Raw genomic sequence first — 24,981 nt, forward strand, 5'->3', positions numbered from 1 at the left:
CGTATTTACATCGCTCGAAAATGTAATAAAGTGACGCTTGTACTAATCAGTTAAAGTGTCATTAATGATCGCTTTCCTGCATACCAACAGATATTGTGCTAAACGCGTTAACCTAACAGATAACAACTGCATATATATCCCAAATTGTGAATTTGCATCACAGAGATCTTATATTGGATCAAATTTGACAGATCCTGGCCTCGAAAAGGTCTTGCACTTGAGTCTTGAATTATTCATGTGAAGAATGTTTAATTAGTATAACCATTGACTAATAATTAGTATAACCGCAAATGACTTACTTTGTAAATATATTCTTCAAATCGTATGCAAGAATCTCGTTATTAATTTAAACAACCAAGCCAAACGATAATATTTTATGATATTGTATGATTTGCGTTTGAAAGACTAGTAAAGTTGCCCTTAGTGACGAATTTGTCAGTTTCGTAAACTATCGTTTGTCATTTTTGTGATCCTTGAACTTTGCTACGAAAATCCCAATTTATCGTCATATGATGGAAACGTGACACAATATACTGATGACAGTTTGACTTTCGTGCTTCCTTTTCAGTGGCTTTTTTAGATTAGGAAACTGTACAAATAAGATATTGTGTTATAAGAATAAAAAGTACACATCCTTTAAATGGTCAAAAAATATCTTGTATTACACATTACAGTTTTTATCTGTGAACTCATGGATGTATCATCTTCTGGCTATAATACGAAGTTACAAAGAAATATTTATAGATCTAGAGTAGGAGACCGGGGCTAGTTGTCATAATTTTGGATTCAGTCGTTATAACTCAGACGCCTTTTAATATTTTGAATCAAAATTACTCTAAATACTCAGTTGGTATGTAGACTGCCCATTATTTGAAATTTTAGATACTAACAATTAAAATAGTATGGTTTTCAATCATCTCTTTTCAAATCAACACATTTCCAAATGTTTCGTTTAGCAACAAAATTTCTAAAATTTGTGTTATCCGTAATATCCATTGGAAGAAGGGCGAATGGAACTTAATTTCATATGGTCTTTTCCAATGTGTATTCTTACTCGAAAATGACTTAGTTGTTACATCCTGTATAACTGTTAAAAATAATAGAAGTGAAATTTCATAACTGGTAACTCAAAGTGTTGGTTGGTTATTTATTAAAACGATATTCGTACGATGTTACGGTATGACGTGAACGCATATTTTTATTAAAAAGAAACTGAAAATCCTTCGAAGTGATGAATAACTAGGTCGCCGTGTTTTGAATGTGTAGAAGATAAATTGAAATACCTTCCGGTTCTATACGAAAATACATTGTTATTGACATTTTAAAATAATCTCCATGACATTATTACATATTTTGTAAGTACACAAATCGTATATTAAGTCCTACGCGTCCCACGCATTCAATCCCGATAAATGAATGATTGATATTCGATGGTTTTGATATTATTGGATTGCTTTGGGCAGTACTCGGTTTAACTAATTCATGTTAGCAGATAATGTGTGTTCTCTAGCCACGCCATCCAGGTTCGTGAACCTAAGTTGTTTATTTTGTTTAAGGGTTTGACGGGGAAGTACAAATTCTCCCGAAGAACTAATGTATGACAACCTACGTACGCCATCGAGGCCACAGGGTGGCGCGATGAAAACTAAACTATTATCGGTTAGATAAAAATAGATCTCAATAAAAGTTCTGTGTTCCAGAAAACCTCGCCAATTTCTGCATCCCTTGATGTTGTAACCAAGACCTCCAACAACATAGACGTATAATGAATCCCTGTCCCTGACGAATCTCTAAAGTGGGAAATGTAAACAAGTTCGGAAGCATATTTCAGGAATCTATATAGTTAGCATATTTGAAGATTCCCTAAAGCTAAACTATACCTGCAAAGACTCTTTGAAAAAACTCCATGAAGAATAATGGATAAACCTGAAGAACTTCCGGAGCACATTTAGCGAGCTTTAAAATCTTTAAACATTCCCTGAAAAGAATCGCTAAAAATCACTTGAGAATGTCCACAAATTCAGTCAATCAGAATCAAAAACATTTACCAAATATTGAGGAGTATTATAAAGATTCTACTTTTTTTTAACTATGACGAATCCTCTAAAGAATCTCAGAAGAGCTTTTGGTAAGGACCTCTGCAAATGATGGAATCTATTTTTCCTATGTTTGTCTATATTTTTAAGTGGACAGTATTTTAGTGGAGGTTGCTCCAGTCCCGCTATTCAGTTACAGAATTAGTCCCAACACAAATTCGAGGTAGGGACTCTCTTGGCCATAGCGTCCACAAAACCAAGGGGCCGGCAACCCCGGCTGCTGCATTTCTAGAGATATCTGTAAAATCGCTTTCCTAGGTTTCTCTGAGACTAAACAATCTCTGGAGAGCCAATAAAAACTTTTTGTGAAGATAATTTTGCATAAGCTTAAGGAGTTTTTGAGATACCTAATTATAAAACCCGGACGAAAAATCTGCTAAAAATTCAGACATTTCAGTCTAAGCACCGAAAAAATGGCGGGACATCCTGTACATGACAATATTTCAATTTATTTAGTGTAAATCTGGGGGATTATTTGCGAAATAAGCAAAGCGTTGATTAATTTTATTTGAATTTGTATCTCAGTGTTGTTTGCAAAATTTTGTAACTGCGTAGTTTTCGTTGTAATTTTATCGCTTTTGTAAAATGTTTATTTAGATTTGTGTATTTAATTGTAAAACGTGAAATTGCGTCTTAAGGTGTAGGATCATCGCGATAAGGACTTTTATCGGACAAAATTTATTTAACGCACGTGTTCTTCTCGCTGTTAGAAGAGATAATGTATTTCGAAGAACTGCTCATTATTTTCGGCGTGTTCCCTCGAAGCTGGCGTTATCAACTTTAATTGTGATTAGCGGCGTTTTTGGAAATCTTGGGATACTGCATATATACTAAGGTATGGTTATTATATTCATTTATAAAATTGGTTCTTTCTCCTACAATCTACATCTAAATTGTCTTAAATTCGCTATCATCATCATCTTCAGCATTTAAGTCACCTCTGGTAATTGGAGCTGGGCAAAAATATTATGGTATCAGTTGATAGGAAGAGAACAAGGAAGTACCTTTTTTTATTACAAAATATGTGCAGATGTAAAGAACAAAGGATTTAAAAGTAAGAGGTTCAGGACCTATACAACACACTGAAAAAATATGATTTTCAGAACTAATGTGCTCGAAAGAAATCTGATATAACATTGAATTTATTTCAGTTGAAAAGTGTCATTTTCCGGCTCCAGTGATGGTTTCACTAGGAGTAACAATTCTGGGAAAAACAAAAATTTATTTTGTAGGCTAAAATTGATCAAACAGATATTTGATGCATCATGCACTTTATCTTCCAACAAGATGGTGCACCATTGCATACTTCCAGAAGTACGATAATAAGTTCTAAATTTTATATCGCGTGGCCTCCAAATAGCCCCGATCGTAACCTCGTTGAATACAACACTTTGAGTAAGTAAATATACTCATAGGTCATAGTTCACAAAAACACTATTTTCAACACTAGCGCTTAATTAAATTATCGCATAGTTTTTGTTGTTTGACACCATGCCTACCAAGAAATTAGTAACCGATCAATTTGGTGGCGCCGAAAACAGTAAGCTGTAGTAAATAATCATGGAGGACAAATCCATAATGAATTCAATTGATTAATTTTAGGTTGTCTTAATTATAGTTAAAAAAGTTTTAAATTATCGTATAGTATCAAAATTTCACTAACCAACTCTGTGCAATTCATTGAATAAGTTGAGATAAAATTGATGACCTTTTGTATAATAACTGAAACCGATATTCCCTCGGATTTACTGCTGTAATCTCTGATGCCTTACAATCTGTTTTATCGGTTGTATTGTGCTGTTCTTTGATCTTCTCTTTCGAAACTGTAAGAGAACGTAAGAAAATGAAAGGAGTATTTGAATCAAGAAATTACCACGGAATAAAATGATGAAAAAAGTAGGTATCATTTTCCATATGATTGTTGACAAAAAATGCGGTAATTTGATTTCTATGCAAAAAAATAGTAGTCACTGGATTCCAATGAGTCCTCATGTATTACTTTTACCTCATACCCGACCTTAATTGACCAAATTATAGTACAGTGGAGTAATGTTGCTGTACTACAAGCGTTATATGTATAGTCAGTGGTAACAATTATATGCAGAAACCATAATTTGGACCTCCTTTGCAGATAAGATTTTAATAATTCCATCTTTCTATACCTAGGGATAAATTTAGAGCCTGGTAAATTTAAATATTCTATAGGAATACTATACATTTTTTAGAAACGGGCAATTAATAAACGCTCGTTCTGTTTGGCAATTTAGTATACCTTCTTAGGTACATTTATGATTAGCATCAGTTTTAGTCTTTTTTGTAGATTTCGGAAGTTGTGAACTTACACAATACAAAGCGAATTAAACAACACGCGATTATGCAAGAACTTAATAGCCTATCGTGCCGCTGCACCGTAAGGAATTGAGTAAATTTATCTTGATTGGATTGTTGCTATTAATAATTTGTTGTAGGTAGAAAGCATAAACGTACCCATTTCATTAGTTCCGAATACTTTTCATTAAAGAACGATTAAGCATATAATGAGACCAAATCTAAGAAGTACTACTCTTCCGCGGTTTGAGACCACCAAAAGTACAGGCTATTGGTTTTGATTTTTTGTATACCTAATTCTTGGTCAAGGTTGGAACATTAGAACAGAGATGGTATTCGCATAACTTAACGCAAACACGTGGAAAAAGTTTGCGCATTCCTCGTTTACGAAAATTTTTCTCATTCTTTTTTCGATTAGACAAATAGAGCAATTATTTTGTAACCACTTAATCAGGCGAATTTATTGCCAACGCGCAATTGCACAAAATAAGAGAAAAATGCACCACTAGCTGCAAATAATTACTTAATGCAACACTGGAAGCGTACGTACACTAAAAATTCGGTAGGTACCCAATGTTCGTAATCACTTTGCCCTGCGTAATTAATTCTTTGATTAAACTTTATCTAGAAACGGGATTGTTAAATTTCAACTTGTAAAGGACAAGGTTACGTTGTCATTGATTTACACTTTGCGGGTTATCTATTTCCTAAGAGAGTTAAGTACACGATATAACAATCTCAATCTAAATAACAATACAACGGACATGCAACTCGTACTAGTAGCGTTTATGAATTGAGAAATGTGTACTAATAACCTTAATAAATTTATTTATGATGTATTAATTTAAATTGATCAATCAGGACTACGATTTTCAGTTAGCTGAAGGGGCGCATATCGAATAAGACACACGAAATTTACTTCATTAAGAAATTGAGGCAAAGTGTTCTAAAAGAAATTGCGAACCAAGACACGTTCCCAATTAATTTATCAACTGTCAAAGTCAACTTATTGAATTGAAAATTTCTTCTTCTTTATGAAGGATGGCGAGTTCAAGGTGATACGATAAACTTTTACTACACGATTAAATATGTATTAACAATTACCGGAAAGATCTCAAATTAAGCGCATATTTACTGGCAACAGGTAACGTTTTATAGGGTATTTTTTATGCCCAGTTATCAAAATCGAATTAGGTACTTAAAGTTATGTAAAAATTATGCTATTTATATCTAGATTAATAGAATTCTAAGCGTAAATACTTGCAAAGTAAGTAATTTTATGGTTTCTTTGGGAAGGAAACCTATAATTTTCATAATATTGAAACTTAACAGCTTCTGTCCCGCGAATGTCTATTAGAGGTACAAACCGCATGCCCGTGTTTACGCAAAAATAATTAAGGTACTCACCTAAAGCTAGAACAAGGATGTATAACCCAATGACCTGAAGCTTTCTGTCGAATCCGTTCTTTCATAAGTGCCTTCTTCGATCCAAAAAGTTTCATGGCCAATTTGTTGTCCGTGGGTTGAAAGAGTGCTTGTAGCTGGTTCTTGAGGAAACTTTGTTTACCGGCTTCCGCGGAGCCCAGGGGGGTGGGTCCGGGCTCTTCCTTTGGGGTGCCGTACAACGAGACATCGTCCACACCGAAATGGACTTTGCCGCTACCCTTATAATTCATGTCGTTGGAAAGGTAATCCGCGATAAGCAACGTTTCGTCATCGAGTGCGGTCACCAAAGAATCGGTGCACGTGTTCGTGTTCTCGATGCTGATCTTGATAGAGTCATCCTTGGCTAAACGGCGCGGTGGAGGCGAGCGGATTTCCTCTTCGGACTGAGCCGCGGCCACCCGCCCGTTCGCTAACCGTAGACTGGGCACGCGCCGCGCTCCACGTCTCTCGACACCGTCGCCGCCGTCCCTGAAACACCAAAAGACAATGTGTAAATTGTTGGTGCATGCGTTTATGAGATTACAGTTATAAACACATACAAATTGTTTACCACACGCAACGCTCGTTAGAAAACCAAACGACGACGACGTACCTGCCCCATACGCCTACAACTTCGCAGGGGGTTGAACAATCGACTACCTTAACATTTCTAACATCATTTTATCATTCAAATACGTTTTCAAGGTTGGTATTCTTTTACACAGATACATGAATGGAAAGATTATGGAAAATTCATGTCAGAAATGCAGATCGGATGTAATGCACGCGACGTGCCTTCCCGATTATACCACCTTAGCGTCGCGTCGTCGTTCCATTAACACCGTTCATAATACCTGCTACTAGATTATGTAAATCACTGTTTAAATTTCATTTTTATACACTTATTGTGTTTAATTAGTTCACTACAAATCCTTGACAAATTACACATATCTAAAAATGTAATTGTTACTTCTAACGCACTTTCATAATCTGAGTTTTACGAGTCCTTCATATGTATGTAGATATGTTTTCGTCATTACCAATACAAAGAAATCGGTTATGTACCCACATATTATTATACTCTGTTAACTTAGATTTCCTGAAAAACACCAATTGTGCTAGGTTGCATCGTAGAATTCCTTTATAAATCTCTTGACCTAGCGCAACAATCTTAGCGCCTTACTTCCTTCCCCACCTCCCAGTGAGATTGAGAGCAGGGGACAAGGGGGCATTGTGAAACGAGTATGCAATAATAATACACAATTAGGAAGTGTAACAGTTTAACCATGCGTGGGTGGAGCAAAGGATATAAATGACAGGGGTGGGTGTACCTATACATTGTCATTGTGGCTCATTATCCTGTGGTGAATATTGTAGTAGATAGTCTAGAAATTCCGATAGACATCGAGGCACCATGAGGATTAGTCATCGGCAATAAGAAACTAAGGCGCATTCTTTCCAGGAATATAAAATTTAGAATATTCGGAAGCGTTCGGGAGCTCTCGAAGAACATTCTAGAAAGATTGTTGTTTGCTACATAAGCAACATGGTTGCGTTCGTGTTAAGTTATAAATTGTGAGTGATAAACGCTTATGAATTAATCCATTTCAAGACTAAAGTTATTGTTAATTAATTGTAAATAAATAAATCACGTAACTAAAGTTGACAATTTTTTCAATATTATACGGTTAAACAGAATGTGATGATATACCTAACTAAGTAGAAATAAAGTAAGAAAAAAGTTGTTGGTATAAGCGACCAAAATAAACATCTTTTCCAACTGAATTGAGATACCAAAATAGACCGTTTTGAGGCTATCAAAAAGTTTCATTCATTTTTTTTTAAACCATAATGGAAAGAAGGATGGCTTACCTACGTTTTTCGGAACGCATTTTCGGATTTTTAAAAATATATCTAAAAATGCTACTAGTTCAGTCAATTTGCACTTTATGGTTACAAAAGGTCCGGTAGAAGATTTTACTTTTCCGACTTGTTTAAATGGTATAGAGCGAGAAACGTCCAAGTTTGCCAATGCGACTGGCGTCGGGAGAAATTGTGGTCAAAAATCTGCAAAAATTTCTGACTTTTTTCGGTTTTTCTAAAATAACTCGCCAACGATAATACTCATTTAAGTGACCTTTTCTGTCCCTTTGGTAGATGTGTCTCGTCTACTTGATCTTTTCGCCCTTTGAGAGTACCCTCCTCCGACACCCCGACACACATTCTAGGTTTACTAAAGACATTACTGCAAGGTACTGCGTGGAAGGTACAAATGCTAGGGGCAGACCAGAAAAGGAATATGAGTACATTTAGAACCAGAAGTATATAATGGAACAAATCTCAGTAGCGCTATACTGCTCAGGTAGGTGAACAAAATGCACAATTTGAAGCATGTTAACAGTAATAAATATTATTATTATAAAGCTAGATTTGTGTTTAACATTAAATCTGAAGATTTTAATTAAAAACACGTCGCAGAGTAAAGTATTTAAACAATGGTAGAATCCATATTTCAGTATCGCTTTCTGAGGATATTTGCAGATATTTAATTGAAATCGTTTAGTCACGAGATGATTAAATATAAACTTTTTCGAAAATGAGCGATATCCCAGGACCACTGTGAGAATAGGGAGATGAAGAATGAAAATTTATAGATAGTATGGCAAAGCGAAGCCTGCCACATGCAATGTTGAGAATATAGATTGCTATCGTGGAGTTTTTCGTGATTAAAGATAATGTAAACGATTACTCATGTGAGATATATAATTATTGAAGATTCGTATACGGAACTGGAACAATAATGTTATTAAACTGATGAGTGATTTTTCCTTTAGTTCATAAAAAGCACGATCGCATTCACAAAGACTATATTTCCAATTAAACAAACACTAGGGCTTTCATTTCAAAACTAACCACCGATTGTAATTTGAAATTTTGATAAATAATATTGCAAAAAAACATTTAGATAGCTAGAGAAATTTAATCGACAAACTCAAATTTGGGTGAGCTGGATATGAATTAATCATAAAAAATCCAAAACTAACACAAAATAAATGAATTTGACACATTTCACGTTTTGCTTGTATAATAGTTATTTTAACATGAGAGTTCAGTCAAATGAAAAGAAACTGGAATACTTTCGATCGGATTTGCAATTGGTGGAGTGAAATGAATTTGAAAGGAATATTTCCGAAAATGTCATATTGACATTTTTCCTTCAAAAGGTATGAGTGATTAGAATGTAATTAATTGTTTTGCAACTATACTAAAGTACATATATTAACAGTCAAAGATGTGGAAAGCTTCAACCCTGTGGTCCACGTACTCAATGTCGAGGGTAAAGTAACTGATTCGGGGAAGGTATACCCTTGCGGAGATCGTGGGCGACCATATTGGCTACTAATCTCACTACATTAAGGTGGCATTTACAAAAAGTGCAAAAGTTGCCTTGCGATTTCCCCAATAACTTTGTTTTGAGGTAAAAAAATAAACTTCTGTTGACGACCGATGGTTGCTAAGGGTTTAAGCTCGTGAATGAAGTTAAATTTGATAACAAGTTATTATCAGTGTGTGATAAAAATGAAAGATATATATTTTATATGGGAGTTTTTTAACAACATATTTCCTAAAAAACGGCGAAAGTGCAGAAATTACCTAAATAATTTTTGTTACATGCAAATGTCGGAACATTATATATTTGAATGAATGCTATTTCAACCAAAAATTTGTACCTAGAAGGCAGTTATTGTGGAGACAAATTTCCAATTTTTCAATGTAAACGACACCTTAAAACGGTTAGGTGAATGGAAATCCTCAGATGTTTCTGAAAGTTATATTTAAGAAAGTATTACAATGAAAACCAAAGTATCCAAGAAATTACTTTCTACAACAACTACTACGTCTGTCACTTACTGCTTGTTTACAATGAACGTATACGTAAGAAATACATAAAACTTAAAAATTTCGCAAAGTTGAACTGTAAGTATAGAAACATACGAAGATGTTTATTGAACGTAACTTTTACGTACGTATACGTAAGCGATATGTAAGTCTTGCGCAAAAGTTGAAAATGTGCATACTGCAACGGTGAATTTGAACTTAATTGGCCTTATTCGCTGGTGATGGTGGATCTGCTCGAAATAATGACAGTAAACGCATTTACGGTGTACCTACCAACGAAATTGAAACAGCTGTTTTACTGGCAAGGAAATTTTTTTAAAGGTACCTAATCTTTTCATCCCCTATCATTTGTGGTGGATAACCCTCCGCTTTTTTTATAATAATTGCAACATTATTACTTACAAGTGTAAAAATACGTTTTATTTGATCCTCCTCTATTCAAGTCGGGAACCTTAACCGCTTACCTAACTAACCCCTGGCGACTTTTCTGACAATAGCTGATAGATTATTCCTTGAAGCAACCCTTTTGGCCACAATGTTTTTTCTCGTACAATCACAATATATTAAAGACGTTTGCTAAAACTTTAATTTTGTGATTGTGAATGAATGCAATCGCTTTCGTAAGTTTGTTGTGATGTAGGTGTCATTATAAGTAGATTTTAAAGTTTACCTTCCTTCCTCCGACATCATGGTTTAATTGTAATTTAACTGGAAAAATGTCTTTACTGGACTTGGTTTCACCGTAGTCCAAGATGTCCTAGGCGAACGGTCCTTAAATACCACAATTACTGTGTAACCAATTTTCTGATAATTTCTTAAATAACAACAAAACATGATTTAAGGCTACTATTAGTAGATATTTGTACATCAAGGCCGAAAAATCGTATACTTCAACGAATACCGAGGCAAAAATGGACAAGAGTTTATTTGCGGACGAAGCAAGGCAACCTCGAGGACGTACGAGAGTACCGAAACAATTAATCCCTCTATTTAGGTAATATTGTGGTTACAAATTAAAAAAAATTATATTGAAAGTTATAATAATAATTATGATTATACCAGGAGTATTGAACGACTCCGTGCCCTCTCTTATTTTGGCCATCCGGTAATTCTTCAAATGTGTTAACGTCACTCACTAATGCTTTAAAAGTTGTAAGTCTTCCCCGTGTAATACAAAGATTCCAGGGAATTTCTGATCATTCAAGATCGTTTTGGATCTCTACAGATTACACGATACCATTTGATTCGGACATTATAAATTCCGTAACAAAAAGTCTGTTTGAATCGACATAAAATATTTGCTTCTTTGTATCAACAAAAAGGTGAAAATGTAATAAGGGTAGCGTAGGTTTCATGGTGGCGATTTGGCGAACATTATAAATCTACGTCTAAAACGCTACCATATAAATAGAATGAGGATAGTCGTCGTTGGATGCATTCAAAAAATTCATCGAACAGGTAGTTATTCTAAAATCATTATTGAACCCCCCGCGGTACGACGATGCGATCTTATTAATTTTGGTGCGTAGAATCCAAAAGGATTCGTACTTTTTCGATTAGACTTCTCAATCAAAAGTTATGGACTAGAAACCAATTTCGAAAGAAAATTCAAAGGGCTGTAACTTTTGATCTAGTAGCCCAATCTTGGAACTGTTTGAAATTATGGTTTCTGCAGGCCACATTCTATAAGAAAATGTTTTTTTTCCGGTCGATCTGAGACAATTTTTTTCCGGCCTCAAAAAAAGCAGTGTATAACCTTCCTTTTTTACCAAAAATCGACTACACCAAAAATTTTCGGGAAAATACTTTTTCTTATTAATTTTGGTGCGTAGAATATAAAACGATTCGTACTTTTTCGATTAGACTTCTCATTCAAAAGTTATGGACTAGAAACCAATTTCGATAGAAAATTCAAAGGGCTGTAACTTTTGATTCAGTAGCCCAATCTTGGAACTGTTTGAAATTATGGAATCTACAATCCACATTCTATAAGAAAATGGTTTTTCCCGGTTGATCTGAGACAATTTTTTTTCCGGCCTCAAAAAAAGGCAGTGTATAACCTTCCTTTTTTCCCAAAAATTCTCGGGAAAACACTTTTTCTTATTAATTTTGGTGCGTAGAATCCAAAACGATTCACATTCTATAAGAAAATGTTTTTTCCATATAAAGAAAGAAGAACTAATCGAATTATGAGGTTCATTGATCATTTAGTATTGTCGCGGTTTCAAAACCAGCCATGAAATTATTGTCCTATTAAACTGTTTGAATGTGTTCACACTTGTCACTATAAAATGTCACCTATTCATACCCTAAATAGGTACGTATTTTTCCGTTAAATAGCTTTCCAAACTACATTCATAGAGCAAACAAAACAACACAAACACAGTAGAAAAAAATTAAACATGTGCTGGCGTATTGCATGGGTTTTCATTTACTATGAATCGGTCGGTACGTACGCTATTAAAAAATAAGAAGGAAATCGACCGAAACCGAAATCTAATTCCAGGGGAAACTCTCCTGTCGGCAATGATGTAGTTAAATTATACGAAGTGTGGCTCTTTGTTATTTTTTAACGCATGCGGATATACATAAATAAGTGGATGAATTGAATTGGTGTCACGTGTCGTTATTCTCGAGACGAGACGTAATTGTATAGAAATCAAATGTGGCCTACTTCTTAACCAATTTACCATGAAGTGATTATATTAGCATCACCTAGGCTCGTTCGAAAGATCCCATTCGAATTTTAATTAGGTAACATTTTAACGGTTTTCCTCGGGATTGACTCGCACGTCTTAGAGATAGTTCAATGGGTACGGACTAGGAAAATGGTCAGTGCAGATTCAACTGTTATATAATCATTACATAAGTTATATTGCTTTAAGTACTCTGTTTTGACGCTGGAATCCGCTTTGGAATGTTTTTCTTAGAAAGAATACCGCATGTGTGGAATAAATATTCACAATGTATGTTAATTACACTATAAATTAACGTGCGATGTAACGAGCCAGTTGTAAAAAAACCATTATACTTTCCCTGACATGCTCACATTTGATAAGTAGTACCTACCTAAGATAATTAATGTCAGTGCATGTATTAAAGCTTTTTGCCTTCTTCACATTCGTCGAGATACTTTGGTTATTTTTACTTTTATGGGGATTACACTAGTTTGCAATTATTTGAGTTACAAAAAAGTAAATTTGTAGTGTGCAAAACATGGCTTCAAGAGCAGTTTCCAATTTGTTTTAGTTCTGATTTTGTTCTGCCACCCTCTGGTTAGTACAAAAAATAAAGTAATACTGTGATGAATGGTTGTTTGGGGAGCAATCCAGTGCTGTATGATGCATTCAATTGCTGGAAAGGTATTTATCACGTACTTATACTTATAAGTTGTAATAATTGTGTTAATTGACTACTATGAATAATTACCATGAGAAGAACTCACTAACGTTTTAAATTGGTACCTAAATTTAAAATGGTCTCATTTGGTGCTCATATTTCACACTTATAGAAATATAGACTTTCAGATAGAAATCCTAAACCTTTTCCGACATAAAATCTATGATATGAGAGAGAATGATTCAAACGTGCAAACTTAAAAATTAATGTACTTTGGGGGTAAAGCTGGCATATATTTGAACTCACAGTAAAGTTTAGAAATGTGAGATACTATTTTTCCTTGATAATTCCGTACCCTATATTCAAAGCTTGTATGGATTACAGTGTTTGTGCAAATGTAAGCTGTTTGCATAGTGTAACTGTAGTACATTACCTAATAGAATGACTGGTAGCTTTAAGTGTGTTTACTACTTGCACAATTTTTGAGAAAACTAAAACCATAAACGAGAGACGTTACTTTGATATAAATGAAAATGCTTTTATTGTTCCTGCTAATAAGGCTTGAAGTTTGTTCTTTTAGCCTGCTTCTTAAGTAAAATAAAAATGCTCACCTCATCAAATATTTGTCGGTACATTGATTAAAATGCTTTGTCACGAGTACATTTTTATAATTTTGTGGTGATGCCATTAAAGCAAAGAAAAATCTCAATAGTTCTAAATTTGGTGCTTGTACAAAATGTGTCATTTAATGTTTAATTTTTGGAGTAGGTACTTACATTCATTGTCAAAACTCTCTAATTAAATTACAATGTTGTTTTTTGGAATAAGGAAATATATCTTCGCATATACAATCTGCTGATAAAATCGGTGCTTTTACACAAATTGAATGTCTTCATTTGCAAGCATTCGTTTAGAATTTTATAAAAAGGTTTTTTGGTTTTAAAAGTAATCTAAGATATGTTCGTTGCGAACTTCTAGAGTTCCATTAAGTCGATACAGGATTAGTGATACTAGTTCCTAATAAGCTATTAAGACAGTATCCCAAAAGACCTCATCAAATAATGTTCAGAAGTAGATAGATATTTATACTTTTTACAAAATTTACATTACATTATGATAATTTACATTTCCTTCCTTCTTTTTCTCTCTACTTCTCCCTTTCTCGCTCCTGACGTTTCTGAATCTGAACCGTGCCTATATTTTAATGTTTTTCTTTCCCTCTATTAAGATACCTCCTTACCCGCTCCATTATCAGCTCACTGTAGCTTTCGTTTCCTCTCGAATTCTCCTTTCGACCTCTGTCCCTTCGTTTCCTTCTTAATAGTTTTTCCTTTGTTCCCACTAAATACCTTATCTTTTCAATTGTTATTTTCTCCTCTAGTATGTAATGTCGTGTTCTTCTGTTTAGTCCATCCCCATGCCCCCGTTCCATATACCACCACCCCTCTCACCATTGCATCAAAAAGATGATTTCTTAATCTGAAAGGTTAGGCTCGTCAAGGCTCTGCAAACCCTGATCTTTTAAAGACCAATAAAAAATTTAAAACGGTCTAAAGGGCTCTTGTTACAGATTCTTAAAGCAGTTAAAGATTCATAAATCCTATTAAAAACTGAGTTGTAAAATACCCTTACAAGCTCTTAAACAGTGAAAGTCTCTTTGAGAAACACTCCTTAATGGTCTCTTAAAGGTCAAAGGTTCTATACGCCCCTTGCACATTTTGAAACTTTTGGATACTGCTAAAGGTTTAAAGATTAGTAAATATCTTTAAAAACTTGACGCTTAAAAGTTCTTAAATGCTTGTGAACGTGCCTTCCTAATGATCCTGATAAAAGCTTTTAAAGATTACTAAGGACTCCAGAAAACTCTTAACTCCTTTTAAAGTGTATTAAGGATAATTAACATCTTCTAAGGATATATAACCGCTTCTAGAGGTTATAAAAGCGCATTTGAAGCGTTTGGATATAAGTCCCTTAAAGGTTTTTAAAAAATCTAACATTCTTTATAATAATAATCCGTGCGATTAATTAACCAGGCTAGACCTGAGTTCTCACAAGAAACACCGACCATAATAATAATAATAATAATAATAATAATAACGGTCTTTATTGATTTTGTTTTTGCTAGCCACGAAAAATACACTGCATAGGGCGAGATTCACGAGTAGAAAGTCAAAGTTATAAGTATTTAAAGCTGCGAGCTTCGTTAAACGCCAGTGACGATCTCCAAGTCTCCAGGCCGCGGGAAAAATATGTGGCGGGAGGTCTTAAATACTCATAAAGACTAATAAACGCTCTTATACTTTTTAAAGTATCTTAAAAAATTTTAAAGATCCTGTACATGCTCTCAGGGACCTGAACCCGACGGAAAAAATACCGAAAATCGTACCGGAACAGTTTGTTTTTTTCAGAACCGAAATCACTGCTCAAACCGTAATCCCTTCCCTTAAAAAAATTACTGAGAACCGGAACACATCATTTTTTTACGATTTTTACTGTTTTTTAGCTGTGCCCGTTCCGAAAACAGGAGGCGATAATTTAATCACTTCCATTCTTAAAATAGATTTGTTCAACATTTGGTTTTGACTTTTCTTAGTTACAACCACTTTTTTGTGTGAATGCGATTTTCGAAATAAGAAGAGTGAGACGAACATAATCCATCCATTATAATTTTGAATCCAGTAAGCAAGGCTTCGGTTTTTTACTCATCCGCATGCATAATTGATAACCATTTTTCACTTGAAACCGAAAAAACCATTATGAACTGAATGAACTTCAACACAATGATGTTTAGAACTAGAATCGTTATAAATATGAACGAGAACAGTGTATTTCCAATAGGTCCGGAACATTGAGACTGAAAAAAAATCGAAACCGGAACGGCAAATATTTTAGAACCGGAACCCGAAACGGAACCGTTATACATATTTTTTTTATAAAAGTGTCATCTTGTCTTCGCGCCCTATTTCCACGTGCCGAAATGCCCGTCGCCGAATCGTCCTCGCACCCTAACGGTGTTATGTCCTAGACCGAAAATAGGGATGATATTGTAGATTAACTGTCAAATGGATAGTGCCCGAACACCTCCAAATCAATTTCCCCATTACCGTTGCTCACGAAAAATGATTACGCAAAAAACTATTTGCCTAAGAAATAATGCGGATAATTTTATTGAGCTATTTAAGGGTTATGCAAGAATCAATCAAATGCGTAAAGAAATATAAACCGACCATCTCCAAATTGTACTTGCTTTCTCTCATTACTTATGCCTAAAGGGAGTTATTTTCACAAAAGCTGCTCAGGAAGTTCGTGTTGTTTTATTGACGTTAGTTAAGGGTAAATATGTATAGATTACGTATCAAATCAAATTTGAATAAATATTGATTGAACACCCCTAAATTGGACTTCTATTCTCTCATTACTGCTACCAATCGTATTTCAATATAAAATTTCAATTTTCATATAGAACTTTTGATTAATGCCAATCTGTCAATGATCACAGGAGTCATTATAGACATTTAGCAATGTGACAGGTGCGGCAGGTAAAGTGACAGGAAAGGCGACAGGAAAAGTAGACTGGCCTGCCTCCGTCATGGAAACTAACATTTTCCTGACATAAAGTAGGCATGAAAATTGAAAATGAAGGTTTCATGACGAATTTGGGTAAAAAATATTTTCGCAAAAGTTTAGTTTCCTGCATGAATTTTATTGACGTTATTTAAGGGCTGATACATTTACTTGAAGTATCAAATAAATACGTAAGTAAATACTGATCGACCACCTCTAAATTGATATTGCATTACTTTTACCTAATGAAAAAGACTATGCTAAAAATTGTTTACTAAACATGACCTTACTTAATAGTTGATGTGACTTGATTCACAACCAACAAAAACGTTCCTAAATATTGACCGGTCACTCCCAAATTGGGTTTGCACTCCCTCAGTAGCTTTGCTTAAGAGAGCAATTAAGTTAGTCAATTATTTCCAAGGAAACTGAGGACGCTTGTATTAATATTAGTGAAGTTATATAAGGGATGATATGTGTACATTGAGTATCAATCAAATACGCGAGTGAATCACCTCTATATTGCACTTCCATTCCCTCATTGCCTACGCAAAAAATGATTTCTTACTGACGTTATTTAAATGATGATATATTGGCCCATATGAATAAAAGGGAGCAAATGCTTAATACTTGCAAAATTCAAAGTAAATACTCGTAAGTGCCCCTTTCCACTGGGCTGCTCAGCAGCTCTGCACTGCATCCCGTCCCGTGCCTAAGCGGTGCTGCTAAGTCGCCCAGTGTGAGGGGGCACTTACGAGTATTTACTTTGAATTTTGCAAGTATAAGCATTTGCTCCCTTTTATTCATATGGGCCAATGTCTGAACAAATATTGCTACGTCGGACTTACATTCCATCATTACTTTTGCCAAAACCACCACGTTAAAAAATAATTTCCACAGATATTGGAAAATTGAGCAGGCATGTATCAACTTTATTCTCAACATGTGAACATAAATTGACTCACCACCCCCTAAATTGGATTGTATTTGTATCCTTTTTCCTTCAAAAAACAACTACTTGAAGAAACTAATTAAAAAAAAATTTGTTAAGCCGCTTCTGAGCAAGAGGCGAATGGTGCATCTTCCAATTTGTTTTTTCGGTTTTAATAGCCCTGATGGACATTTCATGCCTTAACGAGAATACAAACATTAAATAATTTTTAATTGAATTAATCGAATGACGGAGCCTTTGTGACTCATACATATGGCAGATATCAAGAGCGCACTTTTTATTTTTTTAAAGTGAAAGTGAACTAAAAAATAATGATTGCGTTGTGGAAAAAGTTGAAAAAATATTTTTACAAATTCTATTGAGATTAGTATCCATCAAATATGTGAACGACCACCCCTAGATTGAACTTTCATTTTCTTCTGCCTAAGAAAAACGACTATTTTAAAAAAATTATTTTGACAGATTGAAGATGCGTGAAACAATTTTTAAATTTGAATTTGAAAAATTTTGAAACTTAGGCTTACCCAAATCTTAGCGATCTTACGTGGAACCGTATACACTGCATTTACAAAATACATTAAATACGTGAATAGCACAATATTCTATTTCTATGCTCCCCTTCCCCACGAATAATTTGCGGAAACGAATGTAATGAATAGATAAAAAAGAATAACTATTTGCTATACAAATAGTTTTTACTTCCAATTCACACTGATGGTAGATAGATGTTTGTGCAAATTCAATTTATGGATATTGATGGAGTGTCATTGAAATATATTATGCAAATGCCCAAAGTGAAACTCGCCACATTAGCTACACGTGTGTAAAGCCAAAATATATAAATTATGCCGGTAACCCATAACGAAGGAACATGAAATGACAATTCCACTTCATTATGCTTACATATTTTCTAAAAAGCAATTTTCATGTATAACGAATTCCCTATGGTTAAAGTTTAAGAGGATAATAAAAATATTTCCGCGCAAAGTGTGATGCTCACTTTATTATAACAAGACAAGTAACTTGATTAATTATGAAAGGAACATGTCTTTTTCTTACCCCTACTTTATTACTAACATTAACCATTAGAGGCATTTTGGAAGGAAATTGGACTAAATTTGTGGCGAGAACATCTACCTATACAGCATACCTAGAAATAATATTGTTATCACGCTCTCATAACAAAGGTATTAAGTTTTAACGAACATTTTTGACCTAGAAACCCTAAAGTGCACCCTTGCGTGCTTTATTGGACTTGATAAGATAATACGAAATGAAGATTGATCGCATGATTACTACTGCTGCCACCAACGTTGCGCTGCTGAAAGCTTTAGTTTGAATTGTCAGTTTACTGTACCGACTGGACTGGACATTTGAATTCCTGTATTTGGGGTGTAAGGTACATTTTTAGCTGGATCCGTAAAAATGCTAATGGGAATTTTTTGGTGAAAAAACTGGGATGTGGCTAGATGGCGTGACGTGTAGGAACGTTCGAGATAATCGATAATAGGTATACCCACTACTTCCTATCGTTAACGTCTAGATAGCGCCGCTTTATTCCAAATTCAATCCTTGGTAGCGCACAATTTTCTAATTTTCCGGCAGCACTCGTCTCATATAAATAATTCTTAAAGTGAATAGTGATTTGGACTGTTGTACGTAATACACATTTCCCTTACATTAAAATTAATAATATGAATAACAGTACCGTGTGTAGTATTTTGGTTGCGGCTGCGGTGTATCTCAGCTGTATTTAATTATACAGACTTGGGGTTTTAGTGACCCTTTGCCACTTTTTTGTCAAACTTTTAATACCACAAACAGAATCAATCTAGCCACGTTTGTTTCTGGGATACATTTAGCAAGATACGAAGAATCGTACACGACTTTTAATCCGGCTCATATTCAAAAGCACTGATTCTTGAACTCGTAGAAATCGATTAACGAAAATTTGACATCGCTTTCTCTTTTCGTTCTCGAGGCGAGGAACGGACAGACAGACAGACAGACGGACAAAATCATCACATAAGGAGAATTTTTTTATTTCGAAAAATTCCACTAAAAACCGTAAAAAAGGTTTTTATTTTTGGTTCATGGTTAAAATTTAAAAAAAAGTATAGGTTGTGATACATTAATATAATCACGAAAAAGAATTTTTAAAAATGACGTTCAGATATACAGGGAGTTGCATTTAAAAAAAAATACCAACTTTGGATCAAATTTCAGAAACGGTGGTCCAAAAATTTGTTTTTAATACTCCTCTGGATTCTACGTAAAAATAAATAAAAAAAGATGTGCTATTTTGCTTTTATAACTGGAAATTGGGAATTCGTAAACGTAAGTTAAGGACTGTCATTGTATTTAAATAAGCCGGCAAAAATTTTCCCGGACTCGTTTCGGTCCGGGAAATATATTTTTCTGAAATCGCTCGAGAATGCCTACTTTCTCGAAGCAAATTCAGACATCAAAATGCGCCAATCCAGTACTAAGCAACGAACTTTCCTGGACCGAAACGGATCCGGGAAAATTGTTGCTTTCAAGTTTTATTTGAATCTCATGGTTCTATTGTTTGTGTTCAGGTGGACGAGTGGAAGATCTTACCAACAAAATTTGTCACATAAATGTCAATCATTATAATTTCTTTCAATTTTGAATTTGATAAATAAACCCTTCATTGATTTGAGATGTTCCACAGGGTACACGCCCAATAAAATGTGGTATTATACAAAATTGAATTGCTCGATTAGTTTGGAAATTGAAATCAAGCTCGCTATATCACAATGACATACGGAGAAGCTTAATATTCATTAAATGAACCATTATCTTGAACTATGCAAGTGTAAATGAGTAATTTTAAATGAGCAGAGGTTTTATTTATAGCATAATGATGGAATAGCGTGCTTTAAACCATTATAGAATTTTAGAGAAGCTAAGTTTGTGTTAATTATTCATCCCTTAATTAAAACAATTTACATGTTTTGTCTGAACGGTCTATTAGGGAGAGTATAAGGTAGTCAAATACAATTACGTAGGTATTTAAGATTCCGTATACCAAAACAAAAGTTAAGAAATGAAAAAAAATGGAAAGTTAGAAGTATTCTCTCAATCCAACTGGATCTACGCATATACGTACTCTTAAGCTGAATTCTTCAATACTAATTTGTACTGTGATTTGTGAACAATTTTGTTTTGTCATCAGTTTTCTACTTACATTCAATATAGGACCTTGACGAGCTGGATTATGGAGTAACAATCGATAAAATCACTAAAAATGAACAGTTAACACTACACTCGACCACAAAACTCACCACAAAACACAAAATCACTATTGACATTCAAACTTGGTATGTTGTTATCAACAAAATAACTGTTTATATGTAAATTTCAGTCAAGCATTTTGATAGTTGATAAGCTATTAATAATTGCAGTTCTAGAACATAAATTTATTATTAGATTATTGCGATTTGATTTCCAGAAATATGTATGTTGGTTTGGCTCATTTTTGACAAATCAATAGTTCTTGATGCATATTTTGCTGTCTGCTGTAAGACTTTAGACAATGGAGTGCACTTGTAGTAATATTTCAGAGGTAATATTTGCCTTCATTATTTGTATCATTTTTCTTCATTACGTACTAGCAAAAATAGAAGTAGTGTTTGTTAACAATTATAAAAAAACGTATACGTATAGGAGAGTATTATTGCAGATATACAAGCCATTCTCTTGCTAGCACAACAAAAAGCCTATATTTCTTAATGGAATTCTCTGTTGGAATGAATGATGGGGCGAGTAATTTTTACTTGTATAATAATACTCTAAAAATAACAAGTTACAGCAATATCAAGGTAGAAAGGAAAATGGCGCATTCGAGCAGAGCATTATAATGTTTAAAGGGAGCCTCTAGTTAATATTTTGCATTTAAATTTGAAAGTTCCCACAAGCGTGTTAGATTTACGATCAAGACCGAGCTTGAGGGTCATTAAAATACTGTATTTCAGCTGCTAATGCGGTTTCATGAGTACCTACGGTTACGGTTTTCATCAATTCTCTGAAGAGATGGATATTATTTATGCGGGAATACATCGCGTTCCTAAGGCAGTTTGCGATTCTCGTTACTAAGTCATTTAATGATATTTCATTTATGTGCCTTCAACATAGTCGGCGTAATTTTCATTTCCTGAGCTTCATGAAATTTCTTTTTAAATTTTACTTTATAATGACGCGTGGCAATTTAGTGGAACGAAAAACTTTTCGTCTTAGTTCGACACTCACGTATAATGATGTGTTACAAATCAAGCAACACAGGCAATAAGAGAGTTACACCTGAAACCAATTTCGATGGAAGTCGATTTTAAAAATTCATCGCTTGATTTTCTTTCTAGGGCTTTCTGTTGCGAATTTCACAAGTGGTTAGTTGTTCTTCCAGCTGATTGGCTGCTTATAAGCGAAGGAAATTCGAATGAAATGCGAACCTTGCATCTTAAATTTTCACAGTTCACCTTTAATGGTCTAGACAATCAGTAACAATTAGGTCAAAGTAGAGGTGATACTTTTGGCTTTGATTAGTCACAGTGGTTAATACTTTCTAGAAAATAAACAAATTTACCTTTTAAGTTTATTACACATGAGTAACGACACCCTAATTTTAATATACACAGTGAAGGATCATTAAATTTTAATGGAAATTGTCCCAAATCAGACACCAAAAATGTGGCACACCATTAATCGTAACTTGATGGAAAAGTGCCCGTCAGAAAGTGTAGAAGACTTTCACATAATGAAAATAAATGAAGGTAGTTTATCGCAGGCAGCATTTTAATGCATAATCATTGAATTTATACTATAAATTCAATGGCATAATTTAAGGATAGATTTTAATAAAACTAAAGCGGCCTCTGTAACAGCGCTATGTACAAGATTGCTCTCTTCGTGGATGTTTCGAGAATACAGTCTAAATCAATATTGTTGTGTAAACTAAAGGGGTATGTCGTTTTTCTAGGTTGCAACAATGCTGCAAATGAGAGCGAACCACCATGTAATGAAGAAAAAGACGTGTTGTTAGCGTAATTTCGGTTTAAGTATTGGAAATACTTCGGGACAACTTGCTTGTAAAATCACACAAGTTGTTTCAAATGATCTGGGGAATTTTATTTCAAATAGACATAGAAACCTAAAAAAGTTGATTCATAATTTTAATTTTAGTTATTTCTTGTAAAGTTAGTTAGTAATTGTTTAATTAATTTAATTCAATTTCTTGTCTAAACGCATCAATAGGGGAACATGTAATTGAAACTTAATTATAATGTGAAAAGTTTAACCTGGTCAAGTATTAAGTAGAATTTTGTCGATGAACTCTTCTATTTTGAATTTCATTATTTAAATAAAAAAGACCAGCGATTTGGATGAAATTCAATATTTATTTTCTGTTATTCGCAATCGCCAGTTAGGCCGAAATCGATTGCGAATAACAGAAAATAAATATTGAATTTCATCCAAATCGCTGGTCTTTTTTATTTTTATTGAGTAGAAGTTTTGGTATCGAAAAAGTTAATTGGCTGTGATAAGAATTCCACGCGCGAGATAAGCAACGCATGTGTTTATCAATACGGGCAACGGAGCAGTATTTCGAGAATCGCCGGGAAGTTACGATATAGAACTGATGAATGGAGGTGGTTTCTCCTTTAAATACGAAAAATAAAAAATATACGAGGCTGTTTTTTCGAGTCGATTGTAAAAGCGTATGTTACTGTTGCGCTAAATTTTACGGATAGTTTCGCTAAATAAACAAGTTTAAGGTCTTGCGCCTGAAGTTCCCGAGATGAGTGTATTTGTCCAGTTTTATTAAAGTATATTTAAAAATTTGTATCACCCGATCAGCCATTATAATTATTTGTTAATCTGTTCACCTTTATAGCCCCCTCCTCGCGAACAATGCACTCCTTCACATAATCTTCACATTGGATTGTCCTAGAAGCGTTACCCCAGAACAATTGTGAGGAATATTGAAATATATGAATATCGAAAAATTTTGAAATTTTGAACTTTTAGGAATCGTAAAAAATCTGAAGGAATCCGGAATCTTCAATAATAATCGTGATCAAAATAATCCTGAGTAATCCAAAGATACCTCCAATAATAATAATTAAAAATAAAAGAAATGAATAATTTGAAGCTGATATGAGATTATGCTTCCTTCCGACCGCAAGGTTGCTATGGGAAAAGATTCTTCTTGACTTACCGGAATGGTCGCTGCATTTCTTCCCTTGTTGGGAAGAACACTTTCGGAAAAATTCCTAGCACTATCGCTACATACTTTTTCTGATCATGTCGAGACTGCCTTTTTCAAATGTATTCTAGATTTGTACTTAATGATGTTCGCACCATACCAATCCGTGGATTACAAAAAGTAAAACAGAAACACCACAATAATATTTTAATTCATCGTGCGCGTTTTAACAGCAAACTCCTCATCATCAGTAAACGGTGATTACACAAATTATCCGTAACCTCACTTAAATTGTCCTTATTGAGCTGAGTAAACGTTCGTGCGTCTGTTAATGTAGTTTATAGGGTTTTTAGTAGGACACAATCATTAGAGTACCTTGCGTTATTCAAAAAATACGTTAGGGGTTGCTTAACCTAGACCTCTTAATTACATTCTGTAGGTTTTTAAATATAGGTACATGCCGTTTCGCACGTCATTCTATGCATTAGGCGGTCTTTTACAATTCCAATTTCCACCTTCTCGTAAGAGTTTGACCTACTTTTTCCAAGCGAAATAACAATTTCCTTAGTATGCTATAACGAACTCCTTATTTAAATACACGGGAAATAAATTAACGTTTTGTCGTGTAGAAATGAAACTACCCCGAAATTGCTTGCTTCACTCCTGAAAGCTATCTTTGCACTTTTTTTCCAATCCAAGCTAGAATGCATAACGAAATTGTGAACCTGTTTTTATCACGTAAAGTATTGCAATGCTGTGCCCATAGTCTTTCTGTAATCCTTTACAGAAAAAAAAATCGGTTGGTAGGGCATCATTTCAATCTATTTTTGTATTGATTTCAAGATTTTATACCGTATTAACATGTTATTAATCCACGAATTGATGACTACTAAACTATAAAGTACTAGGCCTTTGCAATTAAGCCTAATTGCACTTTTAGCACCCATGTATGTAGTATGGTCCGTATTCGGAACTTCCTAATTCCGGGCAGATTGTTCACAACATTTTACAACCTTTATTTCAATTATGAGATGGCCGCAAATGTATTTAATTTTCTCTAAATAGAGCGAACATCATTTGAAATAGAATCCATGAAAACATTAAAAAGCATGGTAGAGAACACTGCTGTCTATGCAGTAATCAATCACAAT

The 24,981-nt window shown here is 34.2% G+C and overlaps 1 protein-coding gene and 1 long non-coding RNA gene across 2 annotated transcripts in view; one reads left to right on the forward strand and one right to left on the reverse strand.

Moving 5' to 3' along the window:
• Nucleotides 1-1,310: 1,310 nt before the first annotated feature.
• LOC116162150 overlaps nt 1,311-24,981 on the reverse strand; it is a 101,952-nt gene continuing 78,281 nt past the window's right edge. The window contains exons 3-5 of the mRNA XM_031475698.1: nt 5,830-6,338; nt 2,386-2,393; nt 1,311-1,370 (exon numbers count right to left, since the gene is read on the reverse strand). Coding sequence (XP_031331558.1) covers nt 1,311-1,370; nt 2,386-2,393; nt 5,830-6,338 — 577 coding nt within the window. The remainder of the gene's footprint in view (nt 1,371-2,385; nt 2,394-5,829; nt 6,339-24,981) is intronic.
• On the forward strand, nt 12,823-13,111 carry LOC116158574. The gene is made up of 2 exons (XR_004142765.1): nt 12,823-12,943; nt 12,999-13,111. It is a non-coding gene; the product is annotated as an uncharacterized LOC116158574 (long non-coding RNA).

The sequence above is a fragment of the Photinus pyralis genome, unplaced genomic scaffold, assembly GCF_008802855.1.
Source record: "Photinus pyralis isolate 1611_PpyrPB1 unplaced genomic scaffold, Ppyr1.3 Ppyr1.4_LG1, whole genome shotgun sequence".
In the NCBI taxonomy this organism is placed as follows: domain Eukaryota; kingdom Metazoa; phylum Arthropoda; class Insecta; order Coleoptera; family Lampyridae; genus Photinus; species Photinus pyralis.